General features: G+C 42.5%; 1 protein-coding gene across 5 annotated transcripts in view; it reads left to right on the top strand.

Moving 5' to 3' along the window:
* Nucleotides 1–21,282, top strand: part of KLHL32 (kelch-like family member 32) — a 100,408-nt gene that overhangs the window by 76,857 nt on the left and 2,269 nt on the right. For all 5 annotated transcript variants that reach the window (XM_010191440.1, XM_010191439.1, XM_010191438.1 and 2 more), the window contains 4 exons: nucleotides 5,762–6,488; nucleotides 16,125–16,183; nucleotides 18,566–18,758; nucleotides 21,070–21,164. In XM_010191440.1, the coding sequence (XP_010189742.1) occupies nucleotides 5,762–6,488; nucleotides 16,125–16,183; nucleotides 18,566–18,758; nucleotides 21,070–21,164 (1,074 nt within the window). The remainder of the gene's footprint in view (nucleotides 1–5,761; nucleotides 6,489–16,124; nucleotides 16,184–18,565; nucleotides 18,759–21,069; nucleotides 21,165–21,282) is intronic.

Here is a 21,282-nt window from a genome sequence, read left to right as displayed (position 1 = left end):
CCTGGTGTATGTCATCATCAGATTGACACACAGAAGTTGGATAACTTGTGTTTAATATATCTGATCTCACTACAGGGTAATAATTCCCTCCACTTTTGTTTCCGTATTTAAAATTGTCCTTTCTTCTAAAATGAAAATTTTCACTATGTTATTGAATTTAAATTTTCCATTTGTTTTAATAGACAGTAAGAATTCATTGTTTGAGAACCTAGTAAAATTTAATGTTTCCTTTTATTTGTCGCTGCTAAAAAAACCAAAACCAAAACCAAACAAAAAACCAAAACAAAACAAAAAAACCCAAACCAAACAAAAAACCCTCCAAAACTCTTAATTTTTTCTATTGCTGTCACTTTTTGGCTTCATTTTTGTTATTAGAGACCTTGGATGGTATTAACCAGCATAATTTCTTTGCATTCTATGACACGAACTCCTCAACTAAATTTTGTACCAAGATGACTTCAATGGAGTTCCCATGACCCCTGCCCCTTGCAGAGCCTGCGGTTAGAGGAGCATTTTCTCTCTCAAGGCTCTTAGACATAAACTTTTCCTGACACTGATTTTGTGACTTAAAGTAGTTTCCAAGTGAACTCGGGTCTAATGGATACGCCAGATTTTGCATTCATAAAGTAGCTTGGCTTTTCTGGTTAGAAAACTTGCTGTGATGTTGAGAGAAGGTCTAGCACATTTCCCAGCAGAGTGGTGTAAGAAAGATTGCAGGGGGACACTGAACAGGCAAGGCACACAAGCACCAGGCTCTCCTGCTTCCTGGGATAGCTGGCAGCCCAGAAGACCAGGTATTGTACGGTTACTTTCAACAGGGGTGAAACTCTTTAATTCAGCTTTAACCTCCACTGTCACTGTGCCCTCTCTGGCTGTGGTATGAATGTGGTACATGCACCATTAACAGCAGGGAGAGAAGGACCGCACTCTGAGGCTGTGAGAACTGGACTGTCGAAGCACCGTGCTGGAAGTCATTGGAAATGGAATGAAATCACAATCCAACATGCAGGTGTGTTTCGATGTATGCTCCAACTGCGCCACAGTGTGTTTTTCCATCTGCTTTCTGCTGTTTTGAGAATGTACTCCATTGCTAAATCAAGTATTATAACCTTGGAGAAGAAAAATCCTTTGGGTTAAGGCTTTAGAATAAAAGAATTAATCTGGTTTGAAAATCTTGTCCTTCTGAGGGTCTGCTTTTGTCATTTACTTAGTTTAGAAGATGAATATGGCAAAATATATTATTTATTAAAGTTGATATAGGCACTAGGCTGTAGCTTCCTTTTTTCACACACTCGTACATTAAAATTAATAGAAAAGAAGCTTCTAGTAATTTAAACAGAATTTGCCTATATGGCACTAGGAGTAGGAGTCTTTCCTTATTTTTGTAAATTATTTAGCAGTGATACAAATATTTTAAACCTCAAAATTGTGTATGGCCTCTTTGTTTTTGCTTGCTTACTTGTTTGCATTTTAAACATAGTTGTAATTTCAAGTGCGACTGGTATCACCTTAGAGAAGTCCGAATGTCTGTCCTTGCAGTGTCGTGAAGTGTATAATGGCTTTGAATTTATTTTGCCAATACCAATATAGTTGCTAATCACTGCAGCCAGAGAGGGTAAAAAAATAGGTGCTGAAATTAGTGTACAGACAGGGTAAATTCTGGAGTCTCTGTGTAGGCACCAGGTTTCTAAGTCTGGATTAAACAAAACCTGAGTAAATAATGCTATGTGGAAGTTTGCGCTCTTGCCGTGTGTTCATGAGAGTTATATTTGTCTTCTTTACACTGAAGGATATTTAGAACTTTATCACAGTCCATCACTGACTATTTCTACTACAAGCAAAAGACTTGTTTGGGAACCTGATTTTCTTCCTTTTGAACTTTTCCCTCTCCAGCCTTCCAGTAGCTGCCAAACCATCTGGTGACTAGAATATCTGTTCACCCACAGAGATAACTCAATTTCCTTCCATGCCTCCTTAGGCTGAGACACCGTGTTCTGCTAGAGAGCACCATAACAACGTTTGCTGCATTACAAATGTGTAAGCCCAAGGCTCAGTCTGTGAGTGCCCCTAAAACCATATGACCTGGTCTCTAGTCCTGTGTCACAATTTAGGAGATGGCCGTGTATTCTGTGAATATACATATAAATACTTACATTTGTAGCTTAAATTCATAGCAGTTATTTTAAAGGCATGTCCGAAAATGAATTTATGACATTTAAAAAAGTAACAGACGTTGTTATCAATAGCAAGACAGTGAGATAAAAACATTGTAGCTTCTATCTCATACGGCCTTTTCTCTGCCTTGGAGCATTAGAGATGAGGTGTGGGTCACACAGAATGCTGCAGTCAAATTGTATTCAGTGGTAGCTTGAGTTGATCTGGACAGGAGCTTCTGAACACACTGTATTCCCAGAACTCTGCTGCCTCCCTAAGATCCTGCAGAGCATAATCTCTGCTGATTATCAAATGCCTGCAGATCATCCAGGTGACACAGAGTTCTTAGCCCTGCTTTTTAAATTAATAAATTTCTAAATTCATATAGTGACATGCAGTACTCCACTGCAAACTGACCTCAGACATGGGAGCTACTGGGTCTTACCAAACTCCTACACAAAAAGCAGCCTGAGATTGACCTTACTTGACCTGTTGCAGTTGCTTATCAGAAGGGAAAGGTGGAAGTAGCGCAGACCAAAGATCCCTTTAAGCGCAGCATGTAGAGGATCCCAAGGAGGTTGCAATATAATTTATTTCAAGATTAAAAGTTTTCATAAATAAAGATGCAAGACAGGTGAATGGGAGTGAAATAGCGTAGAAAAGAATGGAGCAAGTCCTGGTTCAAGACCCGGAACACACTGTATGTATTCTTTGAGTGCCAACACGATCTTTGTATCACTTTGCACTATCACTGTGGTGGTTTTAGAAATCCTGTGATTTGAGAGAGGCATGAAGCATTGTTGGTTTCAGTGAAACATTTTTATAACAACTCCAGGAACAATCTCAATGCAGACCAAACTCACTATGAACCAAGTTCTTTTTTTCCAAACTTCACACAGCAGAGAGAAGGTTCTGTAATGGAGATGTCCATCCCTTCTGCTGCAGACCGTCCCACGTCCCATATGTACAAATGAATGCAGATACTGTGTTTTTGAAAGGCATGTATGTATGTAGTTTATATGTGTGTTTATATAGTATTTACTGGGGCGGGGGGGATGGTGTAGGATGGAAGGGAGGAGAAAGAAAAGAGGAAGGGTGAATTTCTCAGACTAACAGGTGTTAATGTTAAACTTCCTTTAAAAGCCTTGTGGTCACCAAGACCTGATTTACATTACTGCATGCTTTTAAGGCTCTAATGTCTGTCATTATAGCACAGGTGATACCTCCATGATGCCATTTTAGATATGACTGAAGGCATGAACTATAAGCAAAAGAAACCAACCTGTTGGATGCAATGGATGACAGATAAGAACTCAGTTTTTATAAATTCTTCTCCTTTAATATAGCAACCCACACATCATTCAGCTGGTAGGAATTCATTTGGTGTCTTCATCATGGTGTCAAGTGTCTAGTCAGTGATGAGAGCTAAGTGCCTCTGAAGACTTTGAGGAATGATTCACATGGCTTGAGACGTGGAGTAGGGAGTACCCTAAAACCACGCAGTAGAAGACATCTGACACATGGATTTGGTGGTTTTGGAACATGTGAATGTAATGCTCGGTGATTTCAAGTCCATAAACACTTTGAAATGTATTTAATTAATTTAATTACTTCTTTTTTCACTAACAACTCTAAACACATACAGCTAATGCACATTTTGAAACTCAAACCAGCATTTAAGTCGCTGAGCTACTGTTGCAACTGTTGATGCGCTTCATTGATTCTTTGTTTCACTGTACTATTCAGGGGTTGAATAGCACAGTGGAGCAAAAGTGTTTAGAATTAGTCTTAATAAGAAGGTGATTTGGGTTTGTCATCTTCTCCCTCTGACAGAATACAGAAGCAGCAATAAATGTGATATACCATGCAAATATGATAGCTTTGAGTAAGACAGAAACCTCTCTTCTCAGCTCCTTCATGCGGCATTCCCATGAGCAATACAGGGCAGTAAGTTTTAGCTGAAACTGTTGTTATCACAAAACTAGTTAAAAAGTCCTGCTTCACAAGATCTTTGCCAGGATGGAATGAAGTATTAAGTAGAGGAGCCTGTCCTCATCCAGAACTAGTCAATGTCTGTTAATGATGAAGGAGTAACACAGGGTTTCTGTTTTCAGACAATCGGAAGGTGGAATGCTCTTCAAGCACTTTTGAAAATGTAAATATGGTTAAGAATGATCTTGACAGATTGGAGCAGTGGCCTAAAGTAGAGAGTTCAGTAATGACAGAGAAAGCATGACACTTTGTGGAAGTTTTGCAGAAAAAAAGAGATCCGAAGAGCAATCAGTCATCACCTTAAACATGAATCAGCAATATCACAGTGCACTGATGGCATCATGTAGTGAGGTACAAGCAGGAGTAGCATAGATTGTTACGATCAAAGTGATCCTTCCAATCTATTCACTGCTACTACAGCCTTAAGAGGGAGATTTTATCCATATTTCCAGCAGCAAGCATTAAGAAAGAGAGGCTTTTCCTTTCAATACCAGAGAACTGTGAGCCAAGCAACAGAGATTCAGAAAACGTGACCCAAGATGGATTAAGAGACTTTTTCATTCACAGAAGTGGAAGCTGCAACACACATTAAATTGCATCAGGGGTTGGGGGAGAAAAGCAAGGTAGAAAACTGCTTTTCATCCTGCATGGGTGTTGGTCTGGGGGTTCCTGAGCTCTGGAATATAAACACAAAGATGGAAAATGAGGCATTGAGCTAAAGGGTGTGGAGCTTTTGCATAGGTAAAAGGGAAATCTGTCTGGGATGATAGCTGAGCATGGGGATGGGTTGCCTGAGGAAGTCTGGGTATCTTCACCACTGGAGGTTTTGAAGAATAACTTACATAACAGTTCTTGAAATGGTTTAGGCCCTTCCTAATCTCTCTTTAGATCAGGTTGGATTCAATATGCGTTTTGTAGTTTAAAAGCTATGTTTAATTTTGGCTGTTGATACCAGTTGAACAGTTTCAGAATCTTCTTTGCCACCTTCTGTGAGTCCCCAAACCAGCAGAACCTCTTCTTTATATCTCTCTTCTCTGGCTTAATTTCTCGTTCCTTTACACCTCTCTCCACTTCATGAATAAAATAAATGAAGAAAGGAAAAATACTAAGGATTCAGTACCTATTTTGTTAGATTCCTTCAGTATTTTGTTATAAATAGAATGGAAGACGGAGGGAAGAAAGGGCTTTTCTGATCATCTAAGCATAATCTTACTTTTTTTCCTAGTGTACCCACAGCCTCCAGTGATCACATAGTCCCTACATTTTTGTTATTGCTCCCGCAGCTTGATTCTGGGTTATTGTGGTTTCCCACAGCATCGTTAATAGTTTGTACAGCAAGAGTATTGCATAGCGGTATTGAAATCTGATAATGCTGTGGAAATTCTTTAGGGAGACTGGTGCAGTACAAAGCTTTTATGTATATTATAGACAGAGTAGTAGAAGGTATATTTTAAGTTGACTCACATGCATTCATAACTACTTTTTTATATGGGTTGATGTCACTACTGAGGCAAGTATATAGCTCTTCTTGGAATGCAAGCACAATTTTCAAAAGACCATATTTTGACAGAATTGTACACAAATAATTGGTATCTTGTTTCTCCCCCACTTTTAGCTGGCTGTGAGGTGGCTGGAACACAACTGCCGCTACCAGTACATGGACGAGCTTCTCCAGTATGTCCGCTTTGGGCTTATGGATGTGGATACACTGCATACTGTAGCTCTTTCTCATCCTCTTGTCCAAGCTAGTGAAACTGCGACGGCACTTATTAATGAGGCCTTGGCTTACCACCAGAGCGTCTATGCACAGCCAGTTTGGCAAAGCAGAAGGACAAAACCTCGCTTCCAGTCAGACACTCTTTACATTATTGGTGGGAAAAAACGTGAAATCTGTAAAGTGAAGGAATTGCGATACTTCAATCCGGTAGATCAAGAGAACGTTCACATCGCAGGGATTGCAAACTGGAGCGAGCTGGCGCCTATGCCTGTAGGAAGGAGCCACCACTGTGTTGCTGTCATGGGAGACTTTCTTTTTGTAGCTGGTGGAGAGGCAGAGCACTCCACGGGGCGCAGCTGTGCGGTAAGAACTGCCTGTCGGTATGACCCCCGCACTAACTCGTGGGCTGAGATAGCTCCGATGAAGAACTGTCGGGAGCACTTTGTGCTGGGAGCAGTGGACGAGTACCTCTATGCAGTGGGGGGCAGAAATGAGTTGCGCCAAGTGTTACCTACGGTGGAACGCTACTGCCCCAGGAAGAACAAGTGGACCTTTGTACAGTCCTTTGACCGGTCACTCTCATGCCATGCAGGATATGTGGTGGATGGTCTTCTTTGGATATCAGGTAGAAAACGTTTCACACAGTTTGAGGTACTAACAAAATACCAAAATACTGTCTCGAATGAAACTAATTTATCTTCTTTGGTTTATATGTCAGAATAACTTCTGTCTTAGGGGTTGGGTATTTCAAAGACTTTAAACCTTGAAGCATACAATCAAGCCTGATTAGAAGTATAGGAGCATAACATAGCTTATACAATATTTTTTGTCTGCTAAATATCTCTCTGTGCTTCAAAGCTGCATGTATTATATGTGCTACATCCAGTCACCATTCACAAATCACAGTGAATTGAAATGATAATGCATTTCTGGTACAAAGTTCAGATGACAAATTTTGTGTGCTTCTTAAAAACAAAAAACAAAACCCAGCTTCTGTGGTATGGTCTTGTACCCCTGTGTTCATTCCTGTTAATGAATTAAGTGCTTGTTGGCTTGAGTAGATCCAAGGCTTGAAGGCAGGTGTATGAACTGCTCCCACTTGCTCTTCAGGATATCGTAACAGGCCAAGATGACCTTCATTAGAAATCACGTACAGGTCTGTCTATAACCAGTGCACAGAACTGCCCAGATGTAATCACAGCTTTATGACACAGATAGATGAAAGTATAGGCCTTGTAATCACAAACTAAGATATTTGCAACCGAGTCTGATGTACTTTTTATTTTGCATTGATGGGAGCTGGGGACATTGTGTCATCAGTTTTTGTAGTGACTTTTCTGGTATTAGTTACTTTGGAATACAGTCGATGCTTTGACAGAGATTTGAAATACAGAAGGTTTGACAGAAAAATATCCACTTTTTACTAAGAAGTGTGTCATGGAAGGTTATAAAGTTGTAATATTTATCAAGAAAGTTAATGAGTAAATGGGGCCAGCCCTTGAGGAAAATGTTCAGTGATTGCCATCTTCACTGTAGATGCCTTCTGGGGATTTTAATATGGTATGGGATCCCTCTGGTGAAAAGCTGGTATATGAATGAAAGATTAAGTTAGCTACTTAGGCCTTTGCAGTGCTTCTCAAAGTATGTCATTTAGGGCAGCGGAGCTCCTTGCAGATGTATCTTTCTGCCCATGTGGATTAAGTGCTTTATGGGAATGGATTCCCAAGCACTGATGGGGGAGGCAGCAGGTACCTATTTCTGTACATAAGCTCTAATTTAATGAATAATGACTTTGGAATTAAAAGGATGACAGAGCACAGAAAATCACCAAGACCCCTGGCAAGTGGGTTTGGTTGCTTTCTTTGACAACTGGCGTCGAAGGAGTTTTGTAAAGTTTGTGCTGTGTGTTAATCCTGTGCACACAGGCTTTGAGACCCAGGTATGGTACAGAAACAGGATTTCTGCTCTAGGGTACCAGCTGGGCATGTTCAGAGCAGTTTACTCACTGCCTTTCCTGTTTTATCTGTGGGGAGAGGTGTGTGCCTGTGATGGGCAGTTCAAATACATGGAGGCTACTATTGCTGTGTCTTGATTTTGCTTTTTTTTTCTCCTCTTGAGGTTTACATTTCTCAGTCTCTATTTATGAATAACAGGACTTTTTAGGAAGTTGTGTTAAACAAATTCATATAAAATCATTAAATGAGCACTAGAAACATCCATCAGAGTGTGGACCTTGTTCCACTAGATGAAAAAAGTGCTATTTTTTCTTAAGTTCCTTTTTTTTTCCTGTACAAAAAACCCCTCAGGCCCAAGGAATTATTTGATAGAGGTTTTTAAGTCAAATGTGAGACTGGCTGAAGATTACTTTTAATCTTTCCAGTTATGCTAGGAAAGAGAAAATGATGCTGAGGATTAATTAATGTGCTTAGGTACGGAAGTGAAATGCACACCTGCCTGTGTGTTTAAATACTAAATACTAATAAATATCTGCATTTATATAACGAAGCAGTCTGATATTGTGTTCAAGGATATGCCTCTAATACAGCTGTTGAATCAGGGGAGGAGGAAGGGGAAGCCCATTAGACGAAGTCTTTAAAACTAGGCAAAACATCAACAAATATTTTATCAGTATTGTTCCATTTAGATTTGAAAATGCTACCAACACAGCTTGTGTTGTAAAGGCACAGTAAGGAGCAATGTTTTTGCAGTGAAATAAGACAGACAGGGCTTTTCAGTTGCATTTTGTGTAGGTTTTGAGAAAACGCTTAGCAGCTTTGAGCTGCTAGATTCTGACAGGTTATTATGAATTACAAGAGCATACTATGTGATACTTCAGTAGGGTATTGATCTGAATTATGTACTCACAGATTGAAAACTGGGTTCTGTGTATTGAAGAGAGTTATTTTATAAATAAAAGTAGATGGAGATGCAGTAACTGTAGCTAGCTTTCTATTATTAATTAATTGCTTAGGGCCAGCATGTTGCTCGCTGTATGTGTATATTCAGGGGCAGGGGAATAGCACGGAGATGTTTTAAAATATCAGTAGTCACTGCTGAAAAAATTCACTGTTCGTTGTAAAATACAAGGTGTTAGCATAAGAGCAATCAGTGATGCACGAGGGAACCAAATTTTGAAGTATGTGCCCTGAAATCAAGTAATGAAAAAATTAGTCTGAGTTAGGGATGTTTCTGAGCTGCATCCCTGTTGCTTTCTCTGGGAAATGCGGATCGTCAGCAGGAGCTCTCAAAGTCAGTCTGCTACTACCAGCTGGCAAGGTAACCATGAACGTGTGCCCAGTTCTTTAGTAAGTGAATAAATTAAATAGTGATAATACAAGTTTCTAGCCCTTGTATTTGTGGAGAAAGTCATCAAAACATGACCCACACACAGACCATTTACTTGGTCTAGAGCCAGAGCATCAGCACCTCTGCTACAGCCCCTTGTCTTCTCGAGGCTTTGCTAATCAAAAGCTGACTAGGCTTAAGAGGTTTTTATTATTACGATTATTGGGATTCATTGTGAGCTTTGCTTTGCTGCTCCTTTGGGACAAATCTGAGAAGAAATAAAAAATAACAGCATAAAGTCATGGCAAAGTCAGCAGGGAAGGGAAATGTGCTAAGCAAAACCCCGTCCGAGCGTACGCGCACGCTGGCAGTAGGAGGTGGGTGGCCGTGTTTCAGGTGACGGAGGCACTTCTGGGCTGCCACCGCCCCTCTGGGGATTTTAACCTGCCGGAAGGCTCCGAGGGAGCTTAGTCAGACACTCTGGTCAGCACAACAGGGTTCAACTCTCAAGTTTTCTGAGCTCCATATATTGTGGAACATATTTTTACATTTGTGTCGTTTTTTCTCGACTTTTTTTTTTCACAGCCCTTTTAAAGTTTTATTTTCTTATTTTGAAAAATAGATGAGAATTCATTAAAATAAGTTCTCTGTATTGACAGTATGGCATTGGGCAGATGGTTTGGACATTTTATAGAAAGATGAATCTTACAGGCCCCAGTTAACGTCTGACACCGTGACCCATTTCACAAACGAATTGCATGCCACATGCTTGAGAAGTGAAGTATTTGAGTGAAAGAGAAACAAAATGCACCAAACCCTTTGGAGTTCAACATTACTAACAGTCATTCCCTATAAAAGCAGGGAAATATTTTCCATAAGAGTGAGAACTTGAACTATGCCCGTTTCCCTGCATCCTTCATGGCGCGCACATGTAAATCTGGAGCCCTATTTTTCTATGCACGTTAACCTTCCTCCTCCTGTATAGGTGTAGTGCCTATGGGGCAGAGAGGGGCAGGGAACCTCTGCTCTGGACCATTCCCGCACCTGCAGCTGGGGATAAGGAGGCTTCCCCTCTGCCTCAAGTGCTCAAGAGATTAGCACATGAAAAGTCTGCTCTGAAGCCAAGTGTTGTGTTGTTGTTTCGCAGAGGTCCGGTTGCCTGACCTTAAGTGTGTCAGCTAAAATCACATCTTGACATGCACATGGAAACTCAGCTTGGGAGCATAAACAAGCCAACCTGTACAGTTGCTTTGTATTTAACAGCTTTTTATTCAAAATTCAAGGTTATTTTTTTTTATTATAAATTTTTCCCTAATGCTGGAGATTTTGACCAAGGAAATTATAGAGATCACATATCTTGGAAAATTATTCTGAGTTTGCAAGTGGTTTGGAGGAAAAGTATTACCTTGCTATCAGTTTGCTGTTTGTTGTGAGGAGAAGAAATTTTTGTCTTCATAAATGCTTATAAAATTATTTTACAAAAAGTAGGTCTGGAATAAATAGGACCCTACAGTATCTAACCAAATCAAGTGTTGTGGTGCGGCTGGCACAGGAATTACCAGGAGCAGAAGCTTAACAAGTACAAAAGAATTGCCTCAGTGATGCATTCTTAATCTGCATATGGAGCAGTGTTTCTATTATTGTTGTTGTTGTTGTTGTTGTTGTCATCATCATCATCATCATCGCCATCGTCATCATCATCAAATGAAGATTGTGGATCTCTCAGCTTCCAAGCATGGACATTATAGGTTCGATGCCAGTGATTCTTCTTAGATCGAACGTAAACATCAGGTTTTGATGATTTAAAAAAGAAAAACCAACCAACCACATACAGACCAGGGCTTGTGGCCCTCTTGTTTGCAGCTGGGTTGCATCCAGGGTGCCGCAGCATTAACCAGAGCTGCTGTTGGCGTCTTCCAGGGCACTCCTTAGGGCAGGAGAATGTGCTCCAGCTCAGCTGTCCTCGCTGCGCCTGGGCCGGCTGAAGTGAAAGGCAGTGGGCTTGCATGCTGAGGGAGGATTATCCGGTGTTTAACACCCAGACACGTAAGAGAGGAGAGTTTTCTATTTTAAAATAGCAGAGCACCTTGGGGCACATGTCCTGAGTTTCTGTATATTCCCTGGATTTGCTGGAAGGAATACACGTGGGAGCTCTTTGCCAACATGCAGTTTTACACGTCTCCCAGCAAACTTGGATTCGTGCGTGCACCCTAGCGCTTGGGGACTCCGCAGAGACTTGTGAGATTTTCTGGGGGATTCGGATTGGATTGGATTTCTCAAGTCATATGGGGGTCTTACTGGGACATGTTATAAATGTGGATTATAAATTTTTGATTGGGAAAATGGTGTTGAATCTACTGCCTCCGCTGTCTTCTCTTTTTTAGAGGGACTTTATTGAAGGTGCTTTTCAATATAGCTTGTGGGCTGTTTAGGGAGCTGTCGCAACCCAGAATATTTCCCACATGTGGGGAAGGGCTGGACAAGGTGCATCTCTGACTCCTCCAGGAATCTCTCCATGTGGAGAGGCACTGTTGCATGAGTTGGGAACTTACAGGTCTTGGAGGGCTTGAAAAGCAGGGTTTGCAGCCTGTAAAGGAGTGAGCAGCAGTGAGTGTGGCAGTGTAAAAACATTGTACACCCAGGGGCTGGATGCTGGGCTTTCCGTGAGCGTGTTCTCACGTCTGTAAGAGCGAGAGACAGAGGCTTGTCCCGGGAGCACCCCTTGCCTCCTGGAAACTCTCGTCCTCAGAGCAAGCTGCTCGTGTCAAAGCGGCGCAGTCATCACTCTGTGTTTGAAACCCAGCGAGCACTGACCAAACTCTAAATTTTCTGTCATTTATTCAGCCAGGCATTCCTTTCTCTTTCCTTAGCTGATGTGTTACTACCACATTAGCTACAACTGCTTCGCATCAAATTTAGTAGCATGGTTTGTATTTTTAAATACTTCTCTTCCAGTTTAATTATGTTTCCCTGCCTTTCCCCTCCTTTCCTCATAGAAGGCACTGCAGAGAAGTTGAAGAAATGATCTCAAAATTACTCCATTTTTTTCCTGAGAAAATACATATTATTTTTAGTACTTAGTATTTTTTTTTCCTTTTCCTGTTTTTTTTAAGAGACATATTGCTCTTCTTTTGCCCTTTCCCAGCTGCCTGGAGTATTTTTAAAGAAGTAGTTCAAGAGGACATTGCAGACTTGTTAAATTTGAATTTTGGCAGAAAATTTTAAACTTTTGCTATAGCACTTCAAAGTTAGGAGGAACTTGAGTTTGAAAATTGATGCAGATATAAGATGGCATATTTAATGACAGATGTATCTATAGAAACCTGTTAAGATGCAGATTATCCCCCTGGGGAGGGGAGATCAAAACTGCCAATCTATAAAATATACTTGTTAGGGGAAGGCATGGAGTCTATCTCTGCGAGCACTTTGATTGCAGGGGACAGTGTAGCAGCATGTGGCATCATAACCTAAGAGCAGACAAATCAGCTTGATGACTTTCAAAGCCAAGAATACTGCTGGAGGCAAGGGTACTCCAGTCTAGAAGAAATTAAAACATATAGAGACTGTTATTAATTCCAGATCTATTTTTGTGTAGTCAAATCTGTATGCAAATCCTTAGCATCTCATTTTGGCAGATTAATCTAAAAGTGAAGAGCGGGATGTGAAGGGAATGTAATGATAAAACACCACAGATGAGCAATATTGCAGGGGAAAAACTGTAAGCTGTGTACTTGATATGAGGGGCTCTTTGTGAAGAGAGGCAAATAATTCTGCTTATTGATTATTTCATTATTTTACGAGAAAGCAGCCCCCTGCTTTCTTTTCTTCCTCCACATCTTCCATCCCCCCAAATTAAGGTGTCCATTCTGGATGGAAATACAAGACCCAGTGTTGCGTTTCCGATGCATCTCCTGTAGTTTAACATTCTGGGGGTAATCATCCAAAGAACTGTGATTTTTGTTTTTCAAAATAGTAATCTGACATCTCATTTTTAAACATTACAGTAGGAGTGAAAGTACTTATGTAAAAGGAAATCAAATTACAAAACAGATATTAGAAAAGATTGTTTTGTGCACGTGGCTGATGGCCACAAACACTGCGAAGGCTGCACGACAGTGCAGAGACAAATAACAGGTTGTGAGATTAGATCTCTCCCCCTGCAGAGGGACCTGGACAGGCTGCAGAGATGGGCCAAGGCCAATTGCATGATGTTCAACAAGGCCAAGCGCTGTGACTTTGGTCACAACAACCCCATGCAACGCTACAGGCTTGGGAATGAGTGGCTGGAAAGCTGCCTGGTGGAAAAGGACCTGGCGATGTTGACTGACAGCAGCTCAACATGAGCCAGCAGTGTGCCCAGGTGGCCAAGGCGGCCTACAGCATCCTGGCCTGTGTTAGGAATAGTGTGGCCAGCAGGAGTAGGGAACTGATTGTGCCCCTGTACTCAGCACTGGTGAGGCCACACCTTGACCGCTGTGTTCAGTTTTGGGCCCCTCACCACAAGAAAGACATTGAAGTGCTGGAGTGAATGCAGAGAAGGGCAACAAAGCTGGTGAAGCGTCTGGAGCTTTGAGGAGCATAGAGCTCCAGGAGTCCATAGGACTTATGAGGAGCATCTGAGGGGAGACCCTATCACCCTCTACAACTACTTGAAAGGAGGTTGTAGTGAGGTGAGAGTGGGTCTCTTCTCCCTAGGAACAGGTGAATAGGACGAGAGGAAATGGCCTCAAGTTGCACCAGAGGAGGTCTCGGTTGGACATTAGAAGAAACTTTTCCACTGAGATGGTGATTAAATGCTGGAATAGGCTTCCCAGGGAGGTGATTGAATCACCATCCATGGAGGTGTCCAGAAGACACGTTGATGTGGTACTGAGGGGCATGGTTTAACTGAAGATTTGGTAGAGTTACGTTATGGTTGGACTTGATGATCTTAAGGTCTTTTCCATCCAAACAATTCTATGATCCTATGATTCTGTTATAAGGGAAAAGTCATTGCTTTCCAATGCCTGTGCACTTCACAGGTGCTGTGATGGGCAGCGTGTGGCACAGTGTGCTGGGAATAGTTTGGAAAGATTATGTCTTGTCTCAGGTATCCTGTAGCCTGTGTCTCTGAGCTGGGAGCTTGTGCTACCATCCACGTGCAGAGCCCCCAGTACAGGCTGTACAGGCTGGTGCTTGCAGAGGTGTGCCCACATAACAGTGTTACTCCTCTCCTCTACTGCAGTTGAAGACAGGATTCCTGAATAGATTTGTCCCTTTGCTATCCATTGGTCAGCTTCTTGGCCTCACCCAAGTTACTTGAAGTGGTGAGAGGGCACATCAATGTCAGCAAATAGCTAAGCCTGGTGGGAGCAGATCAGCAGACAGAACCGTGGTGCCCAGTTCTCTGTATCTACCCTGGGTACAGTTCACATTTTTTGCTCTGGACTAGATTTATTCTGGTCTTCTGGACCATTCCCAGCACTCAGCTGGTACTAAACCATCTTAAAGACCAGGTATTATTTCTCATCCTTATGCCTTTGTTAGGAGCACAACTGGTGCACATCTGGAGTGGAGATTCTGGTTTAACTTGAATGCACATCAGTACTGCACTGCAGCCTGAAATGGTGTGCGAGAGGTGGAAGAGTGGCTTGAAAATCACAGTATGGCTCTGAACCAAAATGCTGTGCTAGGTGCAGCTGGAGGCTGGCAAAATGAGAATTCCCCAGTGTGGAGACATATTAAGACTGGTTGGGATAAAAGAGAAAACCCAGTGGCCTTAGCAGGACTGGGCCACAGCTCAGCTGGCAGGAATGAAAGCTGCTCTGAAACAGGGAATGTCCTCACAAAAAGTGAAGCATAAACAAATGTAATGACAGATGAAATTGCTGTGGATTTTGTCCATCATTGGCACATGCTGTTAGAACTGTAAGATTTAAAGTTTAAGTCAATAGGAGTTTCACTGGTGAGTGACCACTGGTGTGCCCTAGGTAAGTCCAGAGCTCTGGTAGGGTGAAAGGCGAGGTGCAGCTTGCAGGCGTGATTTCTGCTCCCATCTTCCCATGGGCCCAAGGCAGTGACAGAGAGGGGACTGGGACCTGTGTCAGTGCTGCAGTGGCACCGTGTCCCCAGGGGGCTTCAGCACACTCAAGAACGTGCTTACGGTGGTAAGGTTGCAGACTTGAGACGAAGAATTTTTCCACCAGTTCGCTCAGTGAGATTTGCCATGTAAAACCAATAGAGTACAGGATAGTTGGGAATTAAACATATACTGTGTTGAGGTAAATGGTTTGTGGCATCTGCTTGGGTCAGACTCTCTTCTGGGCTTTTTTGAGGTGTTTTTATACCTTGCTTTCCAAGCTTTATTGAAAGGTATGTCTGCTAAATGGTAGTGTTGTATCTGGTCACTGCAGAGGAACCGCCCGAAATAAAGCCTACAATTAAACCAGGAGATATCTCTCTGTAATACAGGCTAAATACAGAATTTCCTTCACACATATAGGTGAGTGCAGTTGCACAGGGTTGCGCTGTGCTTTGCAGCTGGCACTGGTGTCCCACCTCACTCTTTTGGACAGGCAGGGCTCCTCTCTGACCTCGTCCTTCTCTCTGAGGCAAGCCCACCTCCTCCTTCATTGAACAGTCACACCCTGGAACAGGGACAGGTTTTATCTTCGTGTCTTGATGACGGCTGAATCACAGTAATTTATAAACAGATCCGTTTTTATTTTGTTTTTAGCCCACAGGATTAGCCTTACAAAGGAAGTGTGGAGGAGGGATGTTTGCTGTTGCCATTTTGTGCTTCTAGATGTTTGACAAATGTGCTACTTCTTAACTCATGATCAGATTTAAAAGTGCAGTGGAACATAAGTGGAAGTGGTGGTATGCAATGTAATTATGGCAGCAAATGAACCCTAGAATTGGTTATTTTGCTGTATCTGATCTTGGTCCTGGTTTTGCTTATATGAAAGAAATGTAACCTGTATAAAATCTTTCATAGGAGGAGTAACAAATACTGCACAGTATCAAAACAGGCTCATGGTCTATGATCCAAAGCAGGTGGGTATCTGTGGTGTTTGTGTTTTTCTCATGTTTTGCTTCAAACAGGTCTCTGACTAAATCATTGTCTGTATTTGCTAAGGCTAAAAATGCTGACCATTTGAATTAGTGGTCTTTTAAATTCAGTTTGTACTGATGTGTGAGTTTAACAGAGTAATGGAGACCCTAATGTCTTACTATGTTTTTTTAAGCCTGTAGGTGTTACAGACATCCTAGATTAAATACAGAAATGTGCTGTAAATCCCCTGTATTTATCAGTATTTATTTTGCTTGTTTATTTTTTTGTAATCCAGCAGCCCTGGGCAACGTGTGCTCAAAGTCAGTGTCACAAAACCGCTTCTTGTCATTGGCATTTTTGCTTTGAATTGCATACAGGGGCTTTTTGTTTTCTGCATACTTTCAGAACTATACTACCTGGCCGTGACTTATTTTGCTGACTGCAAGGGTGCCTATCATTTCATTACCCAAGCACCTAAAATATCTTTTAGGGATTATTTCATACATTATGTATGTGTTTTGATTAGGTTAGCATGGCTCAGTAACCATTTCAGAGGGTTAGGGCATGGTTATGCCCTCTTGCTTGTATTAGGAATTAAAAGTCCTAAGCTTGCAATCAGAGTCGCATAGCCTGATTTACACCTGCGTGGAAGAATATTGACTTTTCTGATTGTACGATAGGGGCTTTGATTGCTGTATTTGAACCAAATTGTGCCAGGAGATACTTCTGTGTGGTTCCCACTGATGTTTTAAAGAATAGCACACATGGGTCCCGAAGCAGGAAGCAGGCGATGCCACGCCTACCTCCTCCTTTTTGAGGTGCGCTTTTATGCATCGATTGTACAAGTGCTGCTTCTGTCCTAAATCCAAGTAGTAATTACAGGCAGCAACCTTATTTTGCCTGTGAGGGGGACACTCTTACCCAGATACCGTGTCCCTGTTGTGTATCTTTTGCTTTGATTCTTTACTTGCTGATGGGAAAGTTGCACCCCAGAACACGGGTGGCAGGGCTGCTTCAGTGAAAAACCCGGCCTGGCGCGCAAAGAGTTACAGAGGAAGTGTGTGCTCGCATTCTTCAATCCAGGTCCGCTTCGTGTTTGTACACACAAGCTCTTTTTAAAAATTCTGCTGGCATATTGTTTACGGTGGGTACTGGAAACCATCACATCTGCTTGCATCTCGCACAGAATCTCAATAACTCTATCATTCAGCGCCGGCGCTTGCTTCTGCGCGCGGCCTTTGTGGCGAGTCGATAATGCCTGCCATCTGCCACAGAGCACACAGCTACCTGCCAACAAGCCGGCTGGGGTGACCTCTGCTTCCCCACCACTGATTAGTATTCACACGCCGCCTTATTAGAAATGACCCCACCAGGCCCCTCTGTTTCTTTGCCTTTGCAGTGCTTTGCGGCTCACCTGGCAGGCACTGCAGTGGAGGAAGCTAAAGATATAATCAGGGGACGCAGGCAGGCTCTGCAAAGCAGATGGTGTCTATAGTCTGGTGTTAAGAGACCGGACTACTAATGCAAACATTAATGCCTAATATTCGACTATTACACATTGAAATGTATAGCTATATAGAGCGGAGGTTAAAAGGCGGGAGTATTAGAGGGTCTGGAGTTACCGCAAGCGGCAGCGCGTTGAACGCAAGGAATTTCCTCACGGATTTTAACTTCCTCCACTTAAATAAATTAATCTCATCCATTGCCGCGTTGTTTGATTTGGTAAGTGTAGCAGGAGCAATTGTTTCCTTAGGTTTAAGAGACTGTCCCCCAATCCCTCTTCTTCCATATCCTTTCCCCCCTCCCCTCAAAAGGTAGGATTACTGAATATTGTTAACCAGGAGGAAAAAGGACATTACTTAGTAAGTGCCCACAAATAAAGGGCTAGCAGTAAACCAAATACATAGAATAATTTGAGAAGATTCCTTAGGAAATTATTTTTCCCTGTTGCTTCATTCCCCAAGGATAAGATCAAATAAGCTTTGAATAGCGAAAGGTAGAAGAATCTCTCTTCTCTCATAACAGAGCTAGTTGGAACGGATAATTTTAGCACTGTATACAAAGGAGACTTCTAATAGTCTTGCTTAAAGAGGATTTGCTTCTGAATTCTAAAGAAGAAAAAAAGCTTTGAAACCTGATGAGCAAGAAATACTGTTAAATTAATGAATTTAAATGTGAGAACTGTAAACCATGTGTTGAAAGTCCAGTATGTCCAGTCAGTGTTCTAACCGAAACACACGTTTAACATATGAAAAACACAAGTACACAGACTTGTGATTTCTAGCCAAGGGTAAGGAGAACACCACTAGTACACCACTGTTACTGTACTGCTGATCTGGGTAAGTCGTTAGCAGTGCTGAGACAACTCCTCTTTTCCTTTCCAGAATAAGTGGTTAAGCCGCTGCCCGATGTTGCAGAGGAGAGTGTATCACTCCATGGCCGCTGTCCAGAGGAAACTGTACGTGTTAGGTGGGAATGATCTGGACTACAACAACGACCGGATCCTGGTTCGGCACATAGACTCCTACAGCATAGATGCTGACCAGTGGACACGTTGCAGCTTCAACATGTTGACAGGTGAGTGTTGTACACTGAAAGAGGAAACTCGAGGCTATTAGAATTAAACAGCAATTCTTCTCCCTTTAGGTGCCTTTAGTGTATGGAACTCCATGATTTCACCTCAGTTGCCTCTGATTTAGGGGCCATTGTTGGCCAACAAGACACTTTTGGTTACTGCTCTGGCATTCAGTATTCTACAAAACATTTGTTTTAGAACACTGCAGGATAAATTTGTAAGGAGATGGACATAAATGTGATTTAATTAAGTAATCAAAAATTCTTTGTTGTAGTATTACCAGTACTTTATTTTTGATTCTCCAAAAGCTTGCCTACACTGATAGATTTAGCTCCCTTTTTGAGTCTTCGACAGGCAGATCCACCTCCAACGTGTGTATTGGGTTTGCATGGCAAGGTTTTGATAGTGGGGGCACTACAGGGGTGGCTTCTGTGAGAAGCTGCTAGAAGCTTCCCCTCTGTCCGATAGAGCCAGTGCTGGTCAGCTCCAAGACAAGTCTGTTTGCCTGTGACAATAATTGGTGAATGATCTCTGCCTGCCCTTATCTTGACCCATGAGCCTCTTGTTATATTTTCTCTCCCCTGTCCAGCTGAGGAGGGGAGTGACAGAGCAGCTTTGGCACCTGGTATACAGCCGTGGTCAACACACCACCCCATGACATCGTTCTGTAGCGCTTCCTGCTGGCATTATAGAGCACTGAACTCCAGTAACCATCACTTATTTCTAGGCAGCATCTTATTAATAAATCACCCAAAAGGAGGTATCTCTGTTGGAGCTCTGTTAAGTCAGGGATGACTTGAGTATCTTGGTTAGTTATGGATCTGTGAAATTCTTCTTGGCCGTCATTAGGAGGAACTGTTACAGTAGCACCTTGCAAAGCACTGCAACTCACTGTCACAGCCACCCACTCCACCAAATTTCACAGCCACTTAATACAACTCCCAGACGTGCTACCTCCTTGAATCCCTGGGAGAGACAGGCACATGACACCTTCTCAGTGTAGCGCCAACAGCTTTGCAGAAGAGGATGCATTTCCAGGACAGCATTAGTGTTGGGGCCATTCTCTTGTGCAGCAGACCTGGAGCTCAATTAGTAACAATACTGGCTGCCAAAATGTTTCACTGCAGACTCCTGTAGGAGTCCTAGAACTGAGCCTACCTCACTTTTCATCCCCTTCCATTTAGCATTGCATTGATTTCAGAGATCTACCACTGAAACGGATACAAAGGATGTAGGAACTTAACTGGAAGCTCAGGATAGCTAGAAACACCGTGTCAGAGAAATTGAACATCTGACAAATGAGACAGTCACCGTATGCCATTTTCCTCCTGGTAGACTTAAAAGCTGCTCTAGTGGCAAATTTGTTCTTTAAGATACTGCATTTGGTTTCTTAATCTCTGGGATCTGGAGAAGGGTTACTTGGTTTCTGAGTCAGGTCATCAGAGCATTTGATGGACACTGGGGAGAGAGGCATGGATTAAAAAGAAGTTACATGTCAGAACTAGTGTTTTGTACCCCTTTTGCTCCCCATTTAATTATTTTATGTTATTATCTGGAGGAATTAACAGACTTCGAGGAGGTCACCATCTGATTTGCAACTGCAGAAGTGCTGGCACTGCAGGCACCCTTGTTCTGGAGCTGACCCCACACTGCTAAATGGTGTGAGACAGTGGCCTCTCCTCAGATACAACCTAGTGGGTTGTTTCCAGAACCTGCACCTTGAGAAGCCATCTAAGCCTTTCTTTGTGATAAATGTGCCTGTTGCACTGTGTAGTGCAGATTTTTTTAAGGTTGTGTTTATCCTTCAAAACTTCCAAACTTGTTCAGGAGGCTGTTGCTGTGGGAATGAGCTTGCGCAGCAGCTTCTGCAATTTTCACCATGCCTGTACCTGGAGGACCAGGGAGGGGGTGAGCAGATGTGGGCAGGACGTGAGGGCTGTTCAGCTCTCTTGGCCTCCGTGTCTATCTGGGTGCGCATGTGTGATGGTAGCCGAGAGGCAGGCAGAGAGCTTGCCCATCACCTCGGAAATACACACGTACAAAAGCCTGTGCTGTTGAGGAGGCAGCAGATGGTCCCTGCACAGCCTCAGTTTACTGCTCGGCTGGGGCATCTTTCCAGACAGCACCGTGCAGGGCTCCTGCAGAGGACAAAGAGCAGCCCTCGCGCTTCCCCTTCACCGCTGCACGTCGCGGATTCCAAAACAGCCAAGTTACTGCCAGGTGCATTTGTGTCGTCTTACAGAACTCCAGCATTCGGTGTTAAAAGGGTTAATTAAACACTGAAAGTGGTTTCTATTTCCTTTTTTGCTTTAGGTCAAAATGAGTCTGGAGTTGCTGTCCACAATGGTAGAATATATTTAGTTGGCGGCTATTCGATTTGGACAAATGAGCCTTTGGCATGTATCCAGGTGAGTGATTCAGGTTCCTGTTAAAGTCTCTTCCAATCATTTTGCAAGGATAAGTTTTGCACAAAGGTTATTCAAAAAGGAAAATGCATGTGAAGCGGAGAGATTAAGGATGTTTCTT

Source organism: Mesitornis unicolor, unplaced genomic scaffold, assembly GCF_000695765.1.
Source record: "Mesitornis unicolor isolate BGI_N332 unplaced genomic scaffold, ASM69576v1 scaffold18989, whole genome shotgun sequence".
Lineage (NCBI taxonomy): Eukaryota > Metazoa > Chordata > Aves > Mesitornithiformes > Mesitornithidae > Mesitornis > Mesitornis unicolor.
Note: the sequence above shows the minus strand (reverse complement) of the source record. Positions and strands in the feature narration are given on the sequence as shown.